General features: G+C 51.6%; 1 protein-coding gene and 1 long non-coding RNA gene across 4 annotated transcripts in view; one reads left to right on the top strand and one right to left on the bottom strand.

Annotated features, from left to right (window-relative positions):
• Positions 1 to 13,718, top strand: part of LOC123589757 — a 54,293-nt gene extending 40,575 nt beyond the window's left edge. The window contains exon 3 of the long non-coding RNA XR_006708452.1: positions 13,623 to 13,718. This is a non-coding gene — a long non-coding RNA (uncharacterized LOC123589757). The remainder of the gene's footprint in view (positions 1 to 13,622) is intronic.
• The window catches only part of LOC123589754 (myosin-16), a 62,218-nt gene that overhangs the window by 27,226 nt on the left and 14,224 nt on the right, over positions 1 to 20,768 (bottom strand). For all 3 annotated transcript variants that reach the window (XM_045462296.1, XM_045462295.1, XM_045462294.1), the window contains 13 exons: positions 19,639 to 19,818; positions 17,854 to 17,980; positions 17,019 to 17,077; positions 15,805 to 15,892; positions 14,902 to 15,019; positions 13,587 to 13,707; positions 9,846 to 9,982; positions 8,424 to 8,505; positions 5,916 to 6,089; positions 4,789 to 5,016; positions 3,673 to 3,777; positions 1,195 to 1,281; positions 810 to 955 (listed from right to left, as the gene is read on the bottom strand). In XM_045462296.1, coding sequence (XP_045318252.1) covers positions 810 to 955; positions 1,195 to 1,281; positions 3,673 to 3,777; positions 4,789 to 5,016; positions 5,916 to 6,089; positions 8,424 to 8,505; positions 9,846 to 9,982; positions 13,587 to 13,707; positions 14,902 to 15,019; positions 15,805 to 15,892; positions 17,019 to 17,077; positions 17,854 to 17,980; positions 19,639 to 19,818 — 1,652 coding nt within the window. The remainder of the gene's footprint in view (positions 1 to 809; positions 956 to 1,194; positions 1,282 to 3,672; positions 3,778 to 4,788; positions 5,017 to 5,915; positions 6,090 to 8,423; positions 8,506 to 9,845; positions 9,983 to 13,586; positions 13,708 to 14,901; positions 15,020 to 15,804; positions 15,893 to 17,018; positions 17,078 to 17,853; positions 17,981 to 19,638; positions 19,819 to 20,768) is intronic.

Here is a 20,768-nt window from a genome sequence, read left to right as displayed (position 1 = left end):
CCCTGGTGAGCTTACATTCTAGGGGCTCCAGCATCATATGGGCGCTTTGCCTTTTTAGGGAAAATTTCCTTCCAAAAACTTGCCACAAAAGGCTGTCTCCTTCTGATATGTGGGTTCCACATGTCAAGGAGCCATGTGTGAGAACTAAGACACCAGAGACCAAGTAGGTGAGCAGGATGGTCAAGGTCACATGCAGCTTCTGGGTGTGCCACAGAAGAAACGAGCCGCGATGCAGCATTAGCCACACGCGTCTCACAGCAGCTAGTGGAGCTGTCAAACTGCCTTGGCAAAATGTACTTCAAAGTTGTGTCATCCAAATTCTGCCCCCTGAAAGCTTGTCCGTCTCCTAATCTCCATCCCCTCAGCCTCTTGCTTTAGTTCAGGTTTATACCTGGACTATTGCAGTAGCCTCCCGGTTGCCTTCCTGCTTCCAGTTTTTCTCCACTCCACCTGTCCCCCATAGTTACTGCCGCAGTGATATTGAAATACCCCTCGACTCCTTGTGATCTTTGAAAGCCCAGCTTACAGGTTTCTGCCAAGACTCCCTGCCTATTGGGGAGGGGCATTGCTCAGTACCAGCCCCCTTTCTGGCGCCCAGCTGGCCCTGTGTGAGGCTAGGAGCTCCCTGTGGATGGGCAGCGCCTACTGTCCCCTCCCTATGTGCTCTGTAGCAGGCACCGTGCCTGGCACATAGCGGGTACTAGGGACGTGCGTTAATACATGCGAAGCCCTCGGCACGGTGCCTGGCACCTGGCACCACACAGAAAGTGCTAATGTTACGGATGAAATGAATGACCGCACGGGCGTACTTTTTCACCACTTCCTCGAGGTCCAGCTTGGACCGCTCCATCTCGTTGAGGTTGTCAATGGTTATCTTCAGGTCACTCTCAGCCTTCCGACGGGCCTTCTCCACCTCCGCCCGGATTTTCTTTTCTTGTTCCCAGTTATCCTCCAGCTACAGAAACAAGAAGAGCGAGAGAAAACGCGTGTGTTGAGGGGAGTGGGGTGAGTCTGAGGCCAGAATGCAATTGAGGAACCAGACTGGGCCTGGTTCCTTAGCTGTGGCAACAGAAAGGCCCTCATTTCCTCAGGGGGACGTGTCAGTCCAATTCCCCAAATGTATCTGAGGACCCTGGGCCCCATGACAGACCTGGCCCTTGAGTTATAGAACTGGCCCCAGCAACAGGGCATTACCTCATGGATCTGGGTGCTGAGCTTGCTGTTGGTCTTGGTCAGGTGGTTCACCTTGTCTTCCTCAGCTTGCAGGTCGTCTAGGGTTTTCTGGAAGGAAAGATCTTGTATGTCCCACGAGACATGCAGAAGCAGCTGAACAGACCTAGTTCTCTGTCATCACTTCTGAGCTGGGTTGAGGTGACTTCAGGGAACAGCTACTGAGTCCCTTGCCCTGGTGCCAGGTGAGGCAGGGGCAGACCCGAGCACCCGTTAGCTGTAGGTGGGCCCTCAATGGTCAGTGGGGCTCTGGCTCTCCATGGGGCATGCAGGAGGTCTGTTGGGGGGCTTTTGTTCACCACTATGATTGGGGGCCCCACTGGCACTTAGTGGTTCCAGGGATGCTGGACATGCCTCGCTCTGGACAGTCTGGTACCGTGAAGCATAATTCTGTAGTCCACACACTTGATGCCCCACCCAGGCATTCACGTACGTAAAACAACAGTTCTACTCTTCTAAACCCAGCAGCCAGGACCACTGGACACATAACTCAACTTTTTTTTCCCATTTAGTATACACTATATTTTTAAAGAATGATCTACCATGAAAACTGAGAGATTTGTTATTGTCAAAATCTCCCTGAGAGTTCTTCACCATTTTGTAAACCCGCATCACTGACGGCAGCCACACTTTGCCGTCAACGTCACCAACACACCCTCTGTGCCCGTCCGTCTTCGACCACCTAGGCAGGCTCGGGTGTTCAGCCGACTGCTCACGACGTCTTCTAGTGGATCTGCCTGAGCGCTTACACACGGACAGCCCCATTATTTATTATAAATTACATTCTGTTCATTTCCCCCTTAAAAAGAAGGGCACTCTATTGATTTTTTTGAAGGTATGTATTAGCTATAATAATGTTTATTTTACGATAGTAAAGAGAGGCTTCCAGAATGCAGTCTGCCCTCATTATTTGTGGATTATCTATTTTCCAATTTACCTACGAGCTAAAATTTATGTGTAATCCCAAATCAATACTTGTGGTGTGTTCATGGTCATTTGCAGACATGCGCAGAGCAGCGAAAAGTTTGCGTCTTCTGGAGCGCACATTCCCAGCTGACGTCCAATAAGATGATGCCCCGCCTTCTTGTTTCAGCTCATACTGCAAACAGGTGGCTTTTTCACAGTCTATTTAGGGCCATGTTTTTTTTTACATTTTTTGTGCTTTTGTCTTGGTGAGTTTGGCTCATAAAATGGTGCGCCAAGCACACTGGTACTGTGCTATCTAGTGTTCCCAAGCACAAGAAAGCTGTGCTGTGCCTCACAGAGGAAATTTGTGTGTTAGATAAGCTTTGTTCAGGCATGAGATACAGGGTTGTTGACCGTGAGTTCATTGTTCAGGACTGGACAGTGTGTACCAAGTAGTGTCTTACACAGAAACACACATAAAACAAAGTAATGTATTGATTGATTGACGAAAACGTGACCAGAGGCTTGCAGGAACCTAACCTTCTATTTCCCCTTAAAACCGAGGTTCAGTATTGGGGCGCCTGGGTGGCTCAGTCAGTTGGGCATCTGACTTTGGCTCAGGTCATGATCTTGAGGTCTGTGGGTTTGAACCTCATGTTGGGCTCTGTGTTGACAGCTCAGAGCCTGGAGCCTGCTTCGGATTCTGTGTCTCCCTCTCTCTCTGCCCTTCCTCTGCTCGCTCTCTGTCTCTCAAAATTGAATAAATGTTAAAAAAAAATTTAAAAACAAAAACAGGGGTCCAGCATTTGTTTATTCAGTGTTTGTGGTGACTTTATAGAACATAACTACCTGGGATAATGAGAATCGACTGTATTTGTTATAAACGGGGGCTCTGAGTTTTAAATGGCTGAGGGTTACAGTCTAAGGGGAAGTATTTCCAGAGGCAGCAGAGAGAGGCACTAAAGGGGATGTGCTGTGGGTTCATGGTGTCAGCAAACATGGTGACGGGGGTCTGCTGTCCGGTTCTGGGCTTCAACTTGCTCTCTGCACCTGTGTCTTCAGAGCTAGGAAGTGGTCTGTGCCAAGGTCAGCACTGGTGGCTGGTCAGAGCTGGCTCTGCCTCCAGGAGCCTGAGCCCATAACGGTCAAACGGGTCTCCTCACAAGAGCTCATGCCCTTTGTCGCCAAGATGTATTGGGGTTCACTGGTGCTTTAGCACCACCAGGGCACTCATCCTGATAAGTCTGGGGACCCTAGCTTCCAGTGCACCTGGGACCATCTCCTCATGCCCGCTGCCCCTCTTTCACTCTCAGACTAGTCTGGGTGATAAATTATATGGTCGCCCCACTTACAACAAACTTGGGAGGAGAGCAACAAGACATGACAGTGCCCGCTTCTCTGATGAGGAAATTGAGATTTAGGAAGACCGACTTCCCTATGGGCCCCAGCTGAGGGGCAGCAAAGCCAAGATTTGAACCAGGGTCTCCAGTCTCCGAGCTCCACCTGCTGTGCCAAGTAGAAGCCCGTGGTGCCTACCTGGTGCAGCTCCTCCAGAGCCCTCTTCTCCTTCTGGAGCTTGGCGATGGAGTCTTCACGGAGCGAGAGGTCCCCGGTCAGGGTGCGGACCTTGTGATCCAGGGCCTGGAAACAGGGGCAGGAGAGGGACAGGCCTTTAAGGCTGGGAACAGCCTTGGAGGGGGAACAAAGAGGGAGGTGCTTGCTCCGAGAGAGGGGCTCTTCAGCTTGGCTGCGTTCCAGAGTCACTTGGGAGCCTGAGAAATGCTAGTGCCCAGGGCACACCCCAGGCAGGTCAGAATCTGAGGGTGAGGGCAGCAGTGAGAACCACCAGTCAGGCCTTGGCTCTTCAAAGCCTGGCCCTCAGACATCAGCGGTGTCTGAGAGACGTGGACCCTCGGGTCCCAGCAGACTTGCTGATGCAGAACCGGCATGTTATCAAGATGCCAGCACTTTGTGTGCACATCAGAGCTGAAGAGGCACGGGCTTAGGCAGCATACACCTTCCCCTGCTCTGGATCCCCCCTGCCAACTTGTGAGGGTAAGAAGGGGGCTTCGGGGCCAAGGGCCCACCAGATGGTATCAGGAGCCAGGGGCTCCCCCTGGAGCCGACTGGAAGGGCAGCAGCTGCTTGTTTGGGCAGAGATCCAACAGCTAGCGGTGGCCCCATGCTAGAGAGAGGGTTGTCTCTTCCGGGAAGAGGGGAGAAGGCAGATGTAGTGAAGAAGAACATTCTGTGAGGGGCCCAGGGACGCTGAGTCTGAGTGGGCCACAGGCTAGCAGAGACACCTGGGTTTCACGGGCACGAGGAGAACCAGTCAGTCCTGAGCCTGGATGTCACCATGAGGGAAAGAGCCCTCATCCCTCTAGCTACTTTGTCCCGACGGAACTTTCTGCAGCAACAGCCACGTTCTCAGTTCAATGCGGTAGCACTAGCCTCGTGTGGCTATTGAGCACTCGAAATGCTGCTAGGTCAACAGAGGAGTCACGTTTTCCATGGCGCTGAGTTAAGTTAAACTAGCCCCATGTGGCTGGTGGCTAGGGTCCTGGGCGGTGCTGCTGAGGGGACTCCAGGTGGGACCCCCACAGGGTTTCCTGTTCCCGAGGCGGGTGTAGTGAGGCCCCAGGGCCTCCTCACCTGCTTCTCCTTCTCCATCTTGGCCAGCGTGGTCTCCAGGCCCTCCAGGTCCCGCTTCAGGTCACTCATCTCGCCCTCCAGCTTGCGCTTCGTGGCGCTCAGGGAGGCCGCCGTGCCCTCCTCCTCTTCCAGCCGCTCCCGCATGTCCGAGATCTGGCTCTCCAGCTCCATTTTCGTCTTCATCATCTGGGTCAGGCGCTCCTCGGCATCTATCAGGTTCTCTTGCTCCTGGTGGAAGAAAGAGCGCCGGTCAGAGGGGGTCCCACAGGGGTCTGGGCACTGGCTCCGAGCTCCTTGTGATGCGTGTGACAGAACAGAGTCTCGCAGAGCCGTCCCCAGGCCACCAGCTGCATCACTCGTGAGCTGGTTAGGACGCAAGATCTCAGGCTCCACCCGAGACCTGCTGTGTTGAAATCTGCCTTTGAACAGATCCTGGGTGGTCAGGTGTACCTGAAGGATGTAGCCAGTGGTCCAGGACAAGTCGAGGACACACAGGCTGCACACCGCCGGTAGGTGGGGCTGAGCCCGGGAGGGCCTGTGCTTCCGTCTGCCAATGGGGAGTGACTATCTGCCCAAATGACTCCCAGCATCGATTTAGCGCCTTTGTGTTAACGAACCATTTCCCACCCACAGTTCCTCCTTATAACGACCCCAAGAAGCAAGCGAGGCAGATGTCACTGTAAGCGACGGTTTAGAGATGAGGGACCTGATATTCGAAGGAGGTGGGGTCGTCAAAGGTCAAACGGACAGTACGTGGCAGAAGAGGGACACCCTGGGTGTCCACTGGGGTCTCCCCAAGATGGGGTCAGTGGCGTAAACAACAACCGGCCACAGACTCAAACCAGACCAGCTGTGCGACTTTCGGTTCGTGGCATAACATTACTGAAATTCAGTTCTTTGTCTGAAAAATAAGGGAATTCATCACTGTGAGGCATTAAGGGGTGGAGCCCACATATAGGTGCTCCCATAAGCGGGTGATTCTTTTATTACGGGGGTCTCTCTCGTATGCTGATTCTCAGAAGGCTCACCCCCCACCTGCCTCCCTGGGTCTGGCTCTTAGTGGCCCCGGGGATCCTGGTAGTTGCCAGGGCCCCCAGCTCCCGCCCTCCCTCCGGGGCCCCACATACGGCCTGTAGCTGGATGGTGAGGTCATTCTTCTCCTGGCTGAGCGTGGCCATCTTCTCCTCCAGCTCCTTTACCCTGCTTATCAGCTCCTGTGTCTTGCACATGGCGTTCCTCAGCTCCTCCTCCTTGGCCTTCATCTCCTCCTCTTGCCGAGCCACATTCAGGAGTGGCTTGACCTGAGTGGCGGGCGACACCCTATGGCGTTAGGGGGATGGGCCGCGGGGGCTCGGCGGTGGGCTGTGGGCTCTCCCTCAGACAGGACCTCACACCCCCATCGGGGCGGAAAGCAGCCATGAGGGAGTCCCTCTCCACAGATGCCAGGAAGTATCTCTCGCCTCCACAGAGAAGGCCCATCCTTGCCTAGGACCAATCCTCAGGGGTCTCTGCGATCCTGACAGACACAGTTAGGTGTTCCTTGGCGTCTAGCCCCATTCAGGGCTCACACCATTCTCTAAGCTGTGTGTGCCTGGCCGAGTTCAAGCTCTGGTTTCCCTTGCCTTTCTCCCTTACAGGGTCCTCCTCCTTGCTGTCTCTCTCTCTCTTCCTGTCTCTCTATCTCTGTCTCTCTCCCTGTTTCTGTGTCTCCGTCTCTCTGTCTGTGGGGACCTGGGATACTGCAGAGGCAAGTTCACATAAACGCACAACTACATGACATTTTTATTCAGTGAAAGCCTACCGGAACGTGTTGGGTTTTTTTTTCCCACTGACTCATCCTATCTGGCTTAGATAAGACTAGAGAGTAGTTAAAAACTAAGAGTAAAGGATTTTTATTTTATTTTACTTTTTTTACTCATTGGAACAGGACCTTGCTTTGCCATGTTCAATTAGTGAAGTGTTGCTTTCTAGTAAAGAACAGAGAAGTTTCCAGGCTTTGTCTCCTCATCTTCTCTGACCACTGGTGTCCTGCTTGGGAGGAATCTTAAAGGCTGTTGGTCTGGGGCTTCCCAGAGGGCAACACAAATACCGAGGGGGCAAGTGAGAAAGATTTAAGCCTTGCATAGAAATGCTTTGATTTTCATTGTTACACAGTTACTTTAAAATTACTTTAAAAGTAACTTTTTTAAATTTAAAATTGTCTCATGTTTATATATTTTGAGAGAGAGAGTGAGCTTGAGCACAAGCGGGGGAAGGGGGGGAGAGAGAGAGAGAGAGAGAGAGAGAGAGAGAGAGAGAGAGAGAAAATCCCAAGCAGGCTCCACACTGTCAGCACAGAGCCCCATGTGAGGCTTGATCTATAACTGTGAGATCATGATCTGAGCTGAGATCAAGAGTCAGACACTTAACTGACTGAACCACCCAGGCACCCCTAAATTTCTTATTTTTTAAATTTATTTTTAGGGGTGCCTGGATGGCTCACTCGGTTAAGTGTCTGACTCCTGATCTCGGCTCGGGTCATGATCTCACGGTTCATGGGTCTAAGACTCACATGGGACTCTGCACTGGCAGTCTGGAACCTGCTTGGGATTCTCTGTCTCCCTCTCTCTGCCCCCCCCCCCCCGCCCCCCGAATGAACTCTGTCTGTCTCTCTCAAAATAAATAAACAAACTTAAAATATATACAAATAAAAAGTAAAATAAAAATTTCAAAATAAAAAAGTAGCTGGCATCAGGAAAGCTCAATCATGGAACAGGTGGGGGAAGGACTGGCAACGACTGAACTTTGAGAAATGCTCCTCTGGACGCTCTGGGATCTCAGGCCCTCGAGGGGGCTGGCCTGTGTGGGAGAGCCTTTGGGGAGGCAGAACTTACTATCCCTGCTTTGAATCTGTGGTCAGCACTGAGTGTTAGAAAGCGCTTTCCCATGGGGAGGGGAAGGAAGCTTCCACAGGAGCCTTGGGGGCCTCAGGGCCACCAGAGATGACCTAGAGCCTGATCCACCCTCCTCATGGCTGTCCCTTGAGACACCACCATACTCCGACTCCTGAATGCAGCCCTGCATCCGGCCTCTGCTGGTGCCCAGCAGCACGTTCCCTTTGAATGGAGGCCCGAGGTGGGGACCCCATCACCCAGTATGATTCCACCTGCGCCAGGAGGAAGGCTCCCTGCCTGCTGCGTTGGTTAAGGGCTGACTCACTGCCCTCTCAGCTGTCTCGGAAAGACCTGGGAAATAGGCCGGATCCCACGATTTCCTGAGCTCGCTCCAGCTCTGAAGCTGAGGACCTCACTGAAGGAGCTGAAGATGCCTCAACATGTGCAGGGGGAGGGGCTGATGACCAAGCCCCCTTTTTGTACTGAGGGGCTTTCCATCCTAAGGGGGTGTTATTTGGAGGGATGACATGAGGCAGGAAGGTCCTCTGTGGTTTTTCTCAGGGAGGAATTAGCCCCTGACCGGAAGGGGACTGGATTCCTCATTTGTCTCCCAGGCACCCTCATTTGTGGACTGTCCCTGCTGCATCCTGTGGCCTCCCACCCCCAAGAGGCACCTCCCCACCAGGACTGCCCCCCCCACCCCCTCGACGCACACAACGAACTGGTAGCTGCAGCCCAGCTAGCCTGGCCCCTCAGCCCTACCTTGTTGTATAGCTTCCACCAGCCCCAGAAACGCAGCTCCAGGAACTTGCGTGTGTTCCGCTGGATGACTTTCAGGCCGATTCTGCAAAAAAAGGAAGCCGGGGTTCCCTGGATGAAAGTGCAGGTGTCAGGGCCTGGCCTCCCTGATGGAACGGTTCCACCCAGACAGCACAAGGCTGAGACAGACCACTCATTTCTTCTTACATTTCCTTCCTTCCTCTCCCTCACGGGAAATCACCCATTACTCTCTGAGTCCTATCCATTCTGCAGTCTCTGGAACCCACCCCCCCTTGTCCCCTCCAGCTTCACTGGACTGTCATTTACCGAGGACCTCCTGCGTGCCAAGGCCCTGCTGTCCTACACTCAGCCCCTGACTTGTGTCGCTGCCTTCAGTCACGGTCCCAGGGAGGGGGTGGGGGGGGGGGCAGTGGATATCAGGACCTCATTATTGTTATTTGCTCATTACTGTTATTATTACTAATACTATGCCCACAAGGATCCAGAGTCAACCACAGGTCAGCCAGGGTAGCCTGAGTTATTTTCTGATGATCATTTTGGAAAGATGGCTGGAAAACACAATTCAGAGGGCAAGGATTTGGAGTGAGGACTTCTGGATTCCAGTCTTGACTCTTTCTGCCTGGACCTGGGCCGGTTCCTTCACCCTTCTGACCTCAATTTCCACATCTGCGAAGCAGGGGTGCCGGCCCTGCCACCTCCCTCTGACAGTATCATCACAAGGACCAATAAGGGGAAGTCTGGGAAAGTGACTTGTAGGCTTTAAGAGAAGGGTCTGTATTAGGTGGTCCCTCTTATGGGTTGAATTGTGTTCCCTCCCAAAAGATCTGCTGAAGTCTTAACCCCCAGTGCCTGTGAATGTGACCTTATTTGGAAATAGGGTCTTTGCAGGTGTCATTACTTAGGTTAAGATGAGGTCATACTGGAGAAAGGTGGACCCCTGACCCGAGATGGCAGGTGTCCATATAAGAAGAAGGAAGGCCGTGTGGAGACACAGACAGAGAGATGGTCTTGTGAAAACAGGCAGAAACTGGACTGATGTGGCCATAAGCCAAGGAACGCCTGAGGCCACCAAGACTACAAGAAGCAAGAAAGGATCCTCCTTTAGAGCGTTCAGGGGGAGTGCAGCCTGCAGTATTCCTTGATTTCAGACTCCTGGCCTCCAGCGCTATGAGAATTGCCATTGTTTTAAGACACCCAGATTGTGCTGCTCTGTTCCAGCAGCCACAGGAAGCGAATACAGACCCCAAACAGGGTTCTCTGGGCCAGTGGAGATGTCGGCGCCCTCCCCTCATCTCATGGCCCCGAGTCGTTACTGGAGCTGACTGCTGGGTGTGTGGACGGGTCCCCGGTCATTCTGCGTGGATGCTTCAGTGGCCCCGCCCCACCCGTGTTTGTGAGTGCTACCTTCGCTCCAGCATCTTCTTGAACTCGATCCTCATGAGGAAGCCCCGCAGGCGACACTGCAGCATTGTCATGATCTTGGCCAGACGCTCGTCCCGCATGTCCTCAAGCTTAGCTAGGATGCCCGCTCGGAAGAATACCTGTGGGAAAGGCACACTCCTCTGCATGTGGCCCAGCTGTCGCCGATGGCGGCCACTTGTGAGGCAAGCCCCAGAGGTTCAGAAAGGGCCTTGAAAGTTAAGAGACCCAGTCTGGTGCTGGTGTTTGAGGCCCCTTGGGAACAGCTGGCCCTGGCCTGGACATCCCCAATAGCGGGGCCCCTGCCAGCCTCTGTGTCTGTTTCCTCTTAGCCTCCTATGGGTTCCAGCTCTGGCCTTGCACTCGCCGGCTGGGTCACCTTGGACGCGTCTCCTCACATCTCAGGGCCTCAGTTCCCCATCTGTGAAATGGGGATGTTGATCCCTCCCTGACAGGGCTGCTATAAGGAGTAAATAGAGATAACTGGGTGGGAAAGTCTCACGTAAACTGTGAAGTGGTAAGTAAAATATGATAGGCTGGGGCACCTGGCAGCTCAAGCATCTGACTCTCGATCTCACGGGTTCATGGGATCGAGCCCCACGTTGGGCTCTGCGCTGACAGCTCGGAGCCTGTTTAGGAGTTTCTCTCTCCCTCTGTCTCTGCCCCTGCCCTGCTCACACACCCTCTCTCTCAAAATAAATAAACATTAAAAAAAAATGTGTTAGATCGTCATAATCCTCACTGCTGTGGTGGCTGCCCAGCACGACGGTGGCAAGGGGCCTCCTTTACTGCTATGCAAACGGCCTTTAGACAGTCACAGTCTCCCAGGATCTGGGAGTGGGAAGAGGGGGTGGTGTTGGGCAGGGGAGAGGTTGACTTTGTAGAAAGGATACAGAGCTTTACCAGTGCTGCACAGTTTCAGGCACCCAGCTCTGGTGTGTGTGAGAAAGCTTTGCAGTGGGTTAGAAAGATCAGGAAATACCCAACTTTGCAGTGTGTTAGATCAGGAAACACCAGATTTCCAGCAAATACAGATTAAGGTTGCAAGGTAACATTCACTCCTCCCTCCACCTGTGACTTTTAAGACTTTTCGAGAGCACGGGTGTTGGCACGGTTGTGGATCAGGGGAGGGTAGATTGGTACAACAGTTTGGGAAAAAGGGTTGGCATTCCCTCATCAAGTTAGTTGTTTGCATACCCTGAAACAGTCAACTGTCCTCTGCCGTGTTAGTACATCTCAACCCCGGCTGCACATCTCTCCAACCTAGAGGGTTGGAAAGATACCGATGCCTGCACACAGTGATTTCAAACAATTTCTGGAGTGAGGCTCAGGCATTGGTATTTTTATCCCTCCCCAAAGTGATTCTAATGTATAGCCAAGGTTGAGAATTTCATTCTGGAGAAACCTCTACAAGAGATCATGTGCAAAGATACTCAAAGCAGCATTTGTTGATAACTGCAGAGGGAAAAAAAATCAATTTCCAAGGGCAGGAGAAAGGATAATTGTTATCTGGCTGTCTGAGGCAGCATGATACGGTGGTGACAATGAGTGAATGTCCTATACTGACCAACAAGGATGAATCTTGGAAACATGAATGAGTGTTAGAAGCATGCTACAGAAGATTGTATCGAGTGTGGTACTTTCATGTGCATATGTGACAAAACTATTTTTTAAAAGGCAGGGGGATGGTTAGCATTCGGAGCAAGGGGTTACTCCTGGGGGTGGGGAGGAAGGGGAGGAAAGAGATGAGAAGAGATTCTGGATTTTTAAGTGGGCCCATGGGTGGTGACTTTATTATCAGTTATGTTTCATAATGTAAAATCTTTTTATAGTCTTCCAATAGGACATGATAGAAACTTCTAGAGGGATAGAAGGAGCCAGGAGACCTGTACCTGGCCTCAGCCTCCTTGGATGTGCTATGTGACCTTAGCCAAGCCACTCCCTCTTGGGAGGCCTCTAACTCCCCTCCTGTTCAATGGGAGTGCAGGACCCTGAGTCCTCCCAGCTCTAAGACTCTGTAACTCCACACCTTGAGGCCAGGAGCAGAGCTCTTGATTAAATCCTTTATGCGGATGCTATGGATACCAACAGGAAAAGAATGGAAAAGAATGCTCCCTCCACCTGCCTTCCTCCCCTACAAAAACCCAAAGAGCTAGCTAGCCATGATGGGGTAGAGACATTGGGCTTGATTTCATAAAATGTTTCTTGATATTTCAAAATGAATTGTCGTTGAGTTGTGCCTTTTAGGAGCAGTGAGGTGAGCATGTGGCTGGGTGTAGGGACACAGTTTATAGGCAAAATCATCCTGTTCTCTGTTCTGCCTCTGCCACCAGAGCCTGCCTGGTCCTTGTCCCCAAGCATGATATGGCAGGGACAATGACTGAATGTCATGTACCAACCAACACGGTTGAATCTTGGAAACTTGGGTGAAGCTTGGAAAGCTATCCCCAGGATCCCCAGGACTCTACCTGGACCTGAGGTGCCCAATGCAACATTGAACAACAGCAAAATGCAGTCCATTCACCCAGCCAGTAACCGCATCAAATGTTGGCAACAGCAGCCCCATCCCCTTTCCCATGACCCAGTGTCGTGCGGCCTGGGGCCTGCTCCATTCTGCCTAGTGCTGTGGAATTGGGCACATCACCTCCACGACCCTCTCCAGGCTTCCTCAAGGTTCCGCTCCTTCAAAGGTGGGGGTGGGGAAAGGAACCGGTCTCTGAGGTTCTCTCCCACTCAAGTATTCAGCGACTCTATGACAAAACCTGCAGTGTTCCTATAAGTCAATTTAGCTATACACAGCATTTCTCAATTGTGAAGGAGGCCAGAGCTCGCAGTTCTGGAGGATTCCAGAGCAGCGCTACAATTCTGCTAATGCTCACTACCACGAAGCAAGCTATAGGGGCTTAGGGACTCTTCCTGTTCTGTTCACTGGTGTATTCCTAGAGCCTTGAACCATGCTTGGCACACGGAGGTGCTCTATGAGCATTTGCAAAGTGTCCGCGTCCTCTGCCAAGCCTGTAGGGAAGCCATGTTGCCTGTGGCATCCATGAGACTTGGAGAGGTAGTTGATCTGTCCTGGGCTACACAGAACTAGACTTTGAGCCTGATGCTCCTGAATGTAAAGCTAGTACCCCTCCTTGGTTGCCCTGCTTGTCATGTTGGGTGCAGTCTGGTTGGGCAGCTATAGATGGACACCTTGCACCATTAGCCTGGCTGGCCCTTACAGTCCCGGCAAACTCTGCAGGGCCAGGAAGTGGGACAGACACACGGCAGCCCAGGCCCTATGAGTCAAGATCAGGCAGCCTCTCTGAGTCACCCCCAACTCACCTGCCAGCTCAGGGCTGGAGCTTTCGGTGTGGGTGGGCTGGGATTATGGTGCTTTGCTCTCAGACCTCACCCCCCCACACATACCTCCATGCCCCAGTAAAATCCAGGACCTTGATTCTGATTGGGGCTCATACAGTACTAGGAAATAACCTACCATTTATTATGTACCTGTCCAAGCTGGGTTCTCACCCACGTTATCACTAATCACCCCCGAATCCCATGAGATCAGCTGTATCAGCCCTACTCTTGCAGAGGAGGAAACTGAGGCTCTCAGCAGCTGTGGGGCTTGCCTAAGGCAGGCAACTGGTCAGAGGCCAAGCTGGAATTCACACCCTGAAGCCCACCTTCTTGGGACGAGGCTGAGTGGTGGAGGGAGGGAATATCACCAGAAGCCCCTACCTTGGTATGCCCAATTTTGTATTCATTCACATCCAGGTCAATGGACCCGAGCAGCAGCTCTGAGGCCTTCTTGTTGTCTACAAACCCCTGAGGAATCACATTGGGGTTTAGCACTTGGTACCTGTTGGGAGAGAGATGATGACAGCCACCATCACGCCCAAGCTGGCAGTTCAGGAAGTACATCCATGCAGTTGACCCATCCATTGGTATTTGTGATGGCCTTGGAATCATGGTTAGACCTGTTCTGCAGATGCTCGAGGCAGGCACTGGGGTGGGACTGGCAGGAGACTTTGGGGAGTGAATGTCTGTGTGGGTCAGGAGTTCAAAGGGCTGGTGCTCCTAGAAATGAAAACACTAAAAATTTTCCTTCCTGATCTTTTCTTCCAGACATAGGAGAAGCACTTCTTTTTCTGGCCTGCAAGCAGCCCCCTTTGTGATTTAGACAAGTCCTTCCCTGTTTAGAGCCTTCAGAGGGCTTGGACAGGATGACCTCTAATGACTTGTCCATCAACCTATGGTCCTATGTTCTAGCATGTAGGGAGTGGGTAGAAGGGAAATAATCCCTAAGGTGGAGGTGTTACTTTGGGTTCCCCCAGAAGCAGACCCTGGGACAAGGTATCCAAATGCAAATAGTTTACTTGGGGGATGGCAGAGTTGGGGAGGGGGACAGGGCAGTCAATAAGAGGCATGTTATCAGGTCAGTTATCAGAATGGGCAGCTGGGGATTAATGTTGCTAGGGGGTGCTGGGAACAGTGGTGTGCTGAGACCAACTCCTACCGGCCGGCAAGAGCCAATTGGGTGAATCTCTCCCCAACCCCACATTCACTGGTGTCACATCGCTTGGCTCGAAATCAGCCATGGGAGTGTTTACACCATGGAAATCTAAAGACACTACAAATCAGGGCTTTTTAATTTCTTAATTTTTATCATTTTTTAAAAACGTAACCTGGAGAACCTGTTGTTAGACATTTATCTGGGAGCCTCACTCATAGTTAGCCCACCAGAAGAGTGAGGGAATTGAAATGCTGATATGCCAGTTGTCTGTAAGTCATTGGTTATGGGCCGCTCCTAGGGAAGGCATTAATTCCTGAGACTTTCAGCCTGCCAAGTAACAAAGCTGGTTCAAGAGCCAGAGAAAGCCCTCAGGCACAGAAATGCAGGTTCTGGCAGTTGAAAGTCAGGCCAAGGTGTACTCAGGTAGTGAGCTGCCGTCATCGTACCCGTAGCATCTGCTACAACAGGACTATATTTATCAATCAGTCCATCCCTGGAAACTGAGAACTGTACTCAGGCTATCAGGAAGACATCACTCACCTCTGTTTGAACTCTGGGTACTGCATCCTGTTTGGGAAGCCCTTCCTGCAAATACGGATGCCTTCCAGGACTCCGTTGCAAGCCAGCTGGTGCATGATCAGGTGGGCGTCCACCACGCCTGCCAAGAGGGAGGGTGCAGGATGTAGTCAGTGTTCTAGGGTGGCACAGGCCACTCCTTGTCACTGCAGAAAGCTAACTGAACATCTGTGTTGTCAACCCCAGTCTCCTCCCGTCATTGCACGCAGGGCCCCACAATTCAGCCAAGACCAAAGGCCCTCCTGAGTATGACTTCTAGCTGGTTCTCACCCAGCCAGAACATGATTTTCGCTTTACAAAACAGCTAGAATATGATTTGGGGGGATCCATTTGGGGGGATCCTTTCAGTGCCCCATTTTGTGCCCTAGTCATCCCTCGTGATTAAAAGTGAACTTAATTCAGGGCGCCTGGGTGGCTCAGTCAGTTAAGTGTCCAACTTCGCCTCAGGTCATGATCTCACGGTTAGTGAGTTCAAGCCCCACATTGGGCTCTGCAGTGACAGTGCAGAGCCTGCTTCGAATCCTCTGTCTCTCACTCTCTCTCTCTCTCTCTCAAAAATAAAGAAACATTACAAATTTTTTAAAAAGTGGATTTCATTTATACCTGGCTCACAGTTTGTGTGCAACAAACATTAGCTATTTTTATTAACGGTTATTGTTTCATTGGGTCAAAACTGTCCCAAGTTTGAAAAATTGGTGGGAGGAGAGGTTGGCAAAGAAGAGAAACAATACATAAGGTTTCAAAAATACTAAACTGCTCTCTACGTGTTCACTATGCTAAAAACAAGAAAGGGTATGTAGTTTAAGCAAACACTAACTTCACAGAGCCTGAGGACTTCCAGCAGGGAGACATGTCCCCATGATGTACCTGATTGCTTGAACTCGTTGGGGACAATGCAGCGGACAAAATGGGGAGCCGTGCTGTGGAGGGTGGCCATCAGCTTATTCAACTGCTCCTGGGGGTGGAGGAAAAAGGAGAAGAAAGACTGAGTTAATAAGCTCAGTGTTGGTGTTGCAGGATACCGATGCTCAGGACAGGTCTTTATTTAGATTTCAACTAATTCATGTCTTTTTAAAAATTTTTTAATGTTTATTTGCTTTTGAGAGAGAGACGGACAGAGCATGAGCAGGGGAGGGGCAGAGAGAGAGGGAGACACAGAACCCAAAGCAAGGCTCCAGGCCCCAAGCTGTCAACACAGAGCCAGACACGGGGCTGGAGCCCACAAACTGTGAGATCATGACCTGAGCTAAGGTCAGATGCTTAACCGACTGAGCCACCCAGGTGCCCCTAGAGTGCAATTAATTAAGTTAAAATGTAATTCAAATTGAGTTCTTCTGCTGCACCAGCCTCTTTTCAAGCACTCACTAGCCATGTGTGGCTAGTGGCTACCATCATGGATGGCATATTGGGCAGTGGCCATCTGTCATCTCAGAGGGACTTGCCCAAGGTGACGTGGCTTTCAATAAGCAGGGCCCTTCTTGATTCAGCGCTGGCTCATCATAGAGTCTCGATACTAGAAGGAACCATAGTGCCTGTGAGGACGAAGCCCTGCCTGTTGTTAACCTCCCTATGGAGGTTCCCTCCTCCTCTGCTTGGATTCCTCCAATGAGGTAGCCCACTCTGCTTCCCGGCAGCTAGATCCTTGGCAAATATTGAAATCTTTCTTCGGGCCACATCTCCCTATTGGCTGCCTTTCTACACTTTGGAATGTATCCCCAGTAATGCCCCAAATCTGTGAAAGTTGTGACCGGCCCAGAGGATCTGCCAGCCAACTCTGGGGCTCAAGATCTTAGGCACTGATATCTCCAATGATGCCACTCCCTGGGTTTCAGTCCAAAATGATGTGGTTGGACTGAACCATCTTTAAGGGTCTTTTCTGCTCTGAGGTCCTGTGGTTCCGTGACCCCTTTGGAAGGAAACAGACTCCTTACATGGAAGAGGCAACCGTAGGCATAGAAATGAACTCGTCCTGTCCTGGGCTGGGAGGTGGCAGCCAGACCAGCACACCATTAGAAGGGAGTGTTCAATGGAAAGGAGGGTTCACCGGATGCACAGTGGCCTCTGGAGCAGCCCCTACTCACCCTGTAGAAGTTGGAGACTGTCATGAAGGAAGACCCCCTCTTCTGCTTCTTGCTTCCAGCTGAGGAAGAAAAACACACGTCTCATGTCAAAACGCAGCATGGAGACAGGCAGCCCCATTCAGTGCTCCGTGTCGAGGAGACACATTCTCTGGTTTAAAAAGGCTTTTCTTAGGACTAGGTGAGGTGGGGGCCCTCACACCAGGAAAAGGACATCTACCAGGGAAGGGTTGAGTGGGATGACCGTGGTCTAATGGTCAAAAGGAGCGCTATGCTCTCTGGAGAGGGTGTAGCCCTTTGTGACTTAGGGCTACACATAGGGACAAACTGTTCCCATTGCCTGGGCAGGAAGAAGAGCCTGCAGACCATCTGGAGGCATTGCACATTGGTGGTGAAAACGTCAATGAACTCAAGGAAATTTGCAGGTCTTGCCCCACTGAGTGGCAGCCACCTTGGGCAGCTCCCATCCAGGCCGTTCCCTATGGGCCACACGACCTCGATTGGGTAGGAGGCAGGGCTGGGCGTGGCCTGAGCCTCAGACAGAGGAGAGCGGGGAGCAGAAAATAAGCACACGCATTTGGGCATCCACTCTTCCAAAGCAGTATTGCTCCACCCAGAGGTGACACGGGCCCAGCGGGCAGTACAGTTGACGGAAGCTCGCAGGATGTGTGCGCACCTCTCCACTGCACTGTCACCCATGGCCTCCCTCAAGTAACTTGTCACCCATTCATCCACTTCGCAGGAGTTGAATAAGATGAGTTTTGTTTCCTTGTTTCCATTTTGGCCACTAAAGGGCATCAGCACAGGGGGACTGGACACAACAAGGGGTCATTCGTACCTGGAGCCTCCTCTTCTTTGAAGAGAAGGGCCAGTAGCACCAAGGATGATTTCTGGAACAAGCCCACCACTGTTTCATTCAGGGGGTCTTTGTTCTTCTCCAGCCATCCTGTGATGTTGTAACCCACCTGGAGGGGACAAGCGCCAGTGGTTACCTTCCAGGTCTAGTCTCCACCTTTTGGGTCCCACGGCCAGAACCTCTGCCTACAGGTTCTGCCTGCTCTGGGTTCCCAAGATCAACCTCCAACCCCATCTCCTGGGGCTTCAGCTCTTGACCTGATGACTTTCCTGGAGTCCTGGGATGTCCCTGAACCACAGTAAGAGGTGGAGTCCCCATTATCTGCTTTCTTGGGCATTTGCAGTTTGCCTGTTTAGGTCACCCTGTCTCTGAGCTTTCCCCACAAAACAGGACTCCCCAGCTACTTTCTGTCGGGGTGTGACCTCCTCTTGCAAGTCTGGTTCGGCTGGCTACTCTGAGCCTCCCTGACCTCCTGGCTCTTTTTCTACCCAGGTGGGTTGATCTTCTTCCGGGCTCAGCCCTTGCTCTGACTGACTGGCCTCGACCAGGGAAGTCCTGAGCTACATGAAGAGCTCCCTACAAGGGGGTCTAGTCTCCCCTTGCTCAAGGGCACACATCCCTTGGCCATTGCCTGGTGGAAGGGGGGCTCCATCCAGCCACACCTGGGATCCATGTGTTTAGTTAATTGGACATCCATTAATTTCTATTTCCTGTTTTGCTACGTGGCCCTAGCTGGGGAGGCAAAGAAGAAGGCGCATTTCAAATTCTTCCACTGAGCGTAGGGAACCGAGGAAAACAGATAAGAAGCAGAAACCTTTGGGCTTTCCTTCCCCTGTAGAGCATAAAGACATTCATCACCTGCGGGCCTTACTTTAGAGCCTTCTTGGAGGTGCATAGGTCCCATTAGACTTTGAATATTCCATTGCTATCAATACAGAGCCCTCTCATTTCATCGTGGGAGGTGAGGCGGAGCACTGCAGTCGGCCTCCAAAGCTGCTGTTTACTCTACTTGTTGGCATAATTCATTTTGCAAGTAATTGGCATTGTTATGTTTGATGAGGTCATAAAATCCTGGCCCCGATACCCAATCCAAGAGCAACTTTCCTGACAACTCTGTGCTAAGGCTGCTGTTTCCCTGCAGTTAAACCCACAGAAGCTCAACAAACTCCAGTGGTAACAGGGAGCACAGGCGTTTACAGTAATACCGCAAATCGCAGGGAAATAAAACACATTCTCAAGAGCTGGCTGAACAAACGTGGTCTCCCCTATCAGTTATTCAAATAAGAAGCTAATTCCCTCTTCCCCAAGGACTAAGTTTGTCATGAGTGAAAAAGCCACTCCAGAGATGTCGTTTTGTTGCTTTGGTGGCCATGAGCCGTCAGAAGGATAAGTTAATCCATTGGGGGATAATTGATAGGCTCGTGGACTTTTTTCCCTTTTTTGCACGTGTTGTAAATTCTGTCCAAGATCTAAGTGCAGCTGTCAGACCAAGGGCCACAAACCATGGTGTGGCCCTGGCAGGTGAACTGCTGGCGGCTCCCTGGCAGGCATCCTTGGCTGGATTGCTTTGGATTTCTCAGAGGGAGAAGTGATGAGGAAGTATGAGTCAGGGGTCATTTCACTGAGCTGATCACCCTGTTCTATGGCCGCTGCACCAGCTGGAGGCAGGAAGCCTCAGCAAGGTCACGGCAGGAAGGACCTACAATAGCCAGAGCCGCCTGCAGCAAGAAGATAGATGGCCGCAGGAGACACCAACAGGGTACTCACCGTGCCTGCATAGTGGACGAGCTCGAAGTGGGCCTCGGGCCCCTTGCCTTTGCCCCCCTTGGGCTTGAGGAAGTTGCTGGACTTTCCCAGGTGGTTGTCATACAGGGCCGCCTTGAAGGTGGCATCGGTGGCCTTGGGGAAGACACACTGTTCCTCCAAGATGGAGAAGATGCCCATGGGCTAGAAGGAAGAGCAGTGGATGTTGTTAGAGGAGGCCATAGGACCCCAACGGGGCCACTCAGGTGTTGGCCTGGGGGTGGTGGGAGGGGCACCCCAGACACCCGTGTGGCCAGCCAGGAAGCAGAACTCTGGGCATAGACCCCCAGGAACGGTGAAGCTGCTCCAAGGTCTGGTCTTCGAATGCCAAGGCCACTTACACTTGAAAGAGACTAGAATTCATTGAGTCTAACAGAAGGGGAGATGGAAGTCTGAAAGGGCTACTTAGCTCCCCAAATGCTAATCCCTCCCAAACAGTGGTGCCAGGCAGCCTTGGTCCTCAGGGAAATGGTGAAATCAGTGACACCCGTCCTCTCTGCATTTAATTCTCTGTTATCCGCTCCTGCCCTCCGTGACGTTCCTGGCTACCAAGAACCACATATGGTTCTTCTCACAGAAGAGGAGAGCTCACGTGGGAGCTCATAAAACTGTCAGTGACTTAATATCTATGGAGGGTCTGGATTTCTAAAAATTTCTGGAAGAGGGCAGTGCTTAACCCCAAAGCTCAAACATGAGGGACATTTCAGGCTCTGTGACAGCCGGACAGGGGGGTATTTGTCGGTGTTAGAGGACAGGTGGATTGTGTGTGCAGCCTGTTTGGGGAGACTCTTTTCCTGGGAGGTTGAGGCTGGGCTCACATCGGGGACCCCAGCCTGCTTTCTCACCCCTAGGCTGAGTCTCAGAGACAACATATATTCTTTCTCCTATCTCTTGAATTTTTACTTTTTAATAATTTTAAACTTGCAAAAGAGTGCAGAGCATTCCTACACGTCCTTCATTCAGCTTCTCCAAATGTTAATGCAAGCTTGGTAACGACAATGAAAACCAGAAAATTAACATTGATACAATACGATGAACAGACTGTTCACATTTTGTCATCTGTCCTGTCAATGTCCTTTTCCTGTCCCTTTTCT

Source organism: Leopardus geoffroyi, chromosome E3, assembly GCF_018350155.1.
Source record: "Leopardus geoffroyi isolate Oge1 chromosome E3, O.geoffroyi_Oge1_pat1.0, whole genome shotgun sequence".
Classification (NCBI taxonomy): Eukaryota; Metazoa; Chordata; class Mammalia; order Carnivora; family Felidae; genus Leopardus; species Leopardus geoffroyi.
The sequence above is the reverse complement of the archived record's forward strand: the minus strand, read 5'-3'. Positions and strand labels throughout refer to the sequence as shown.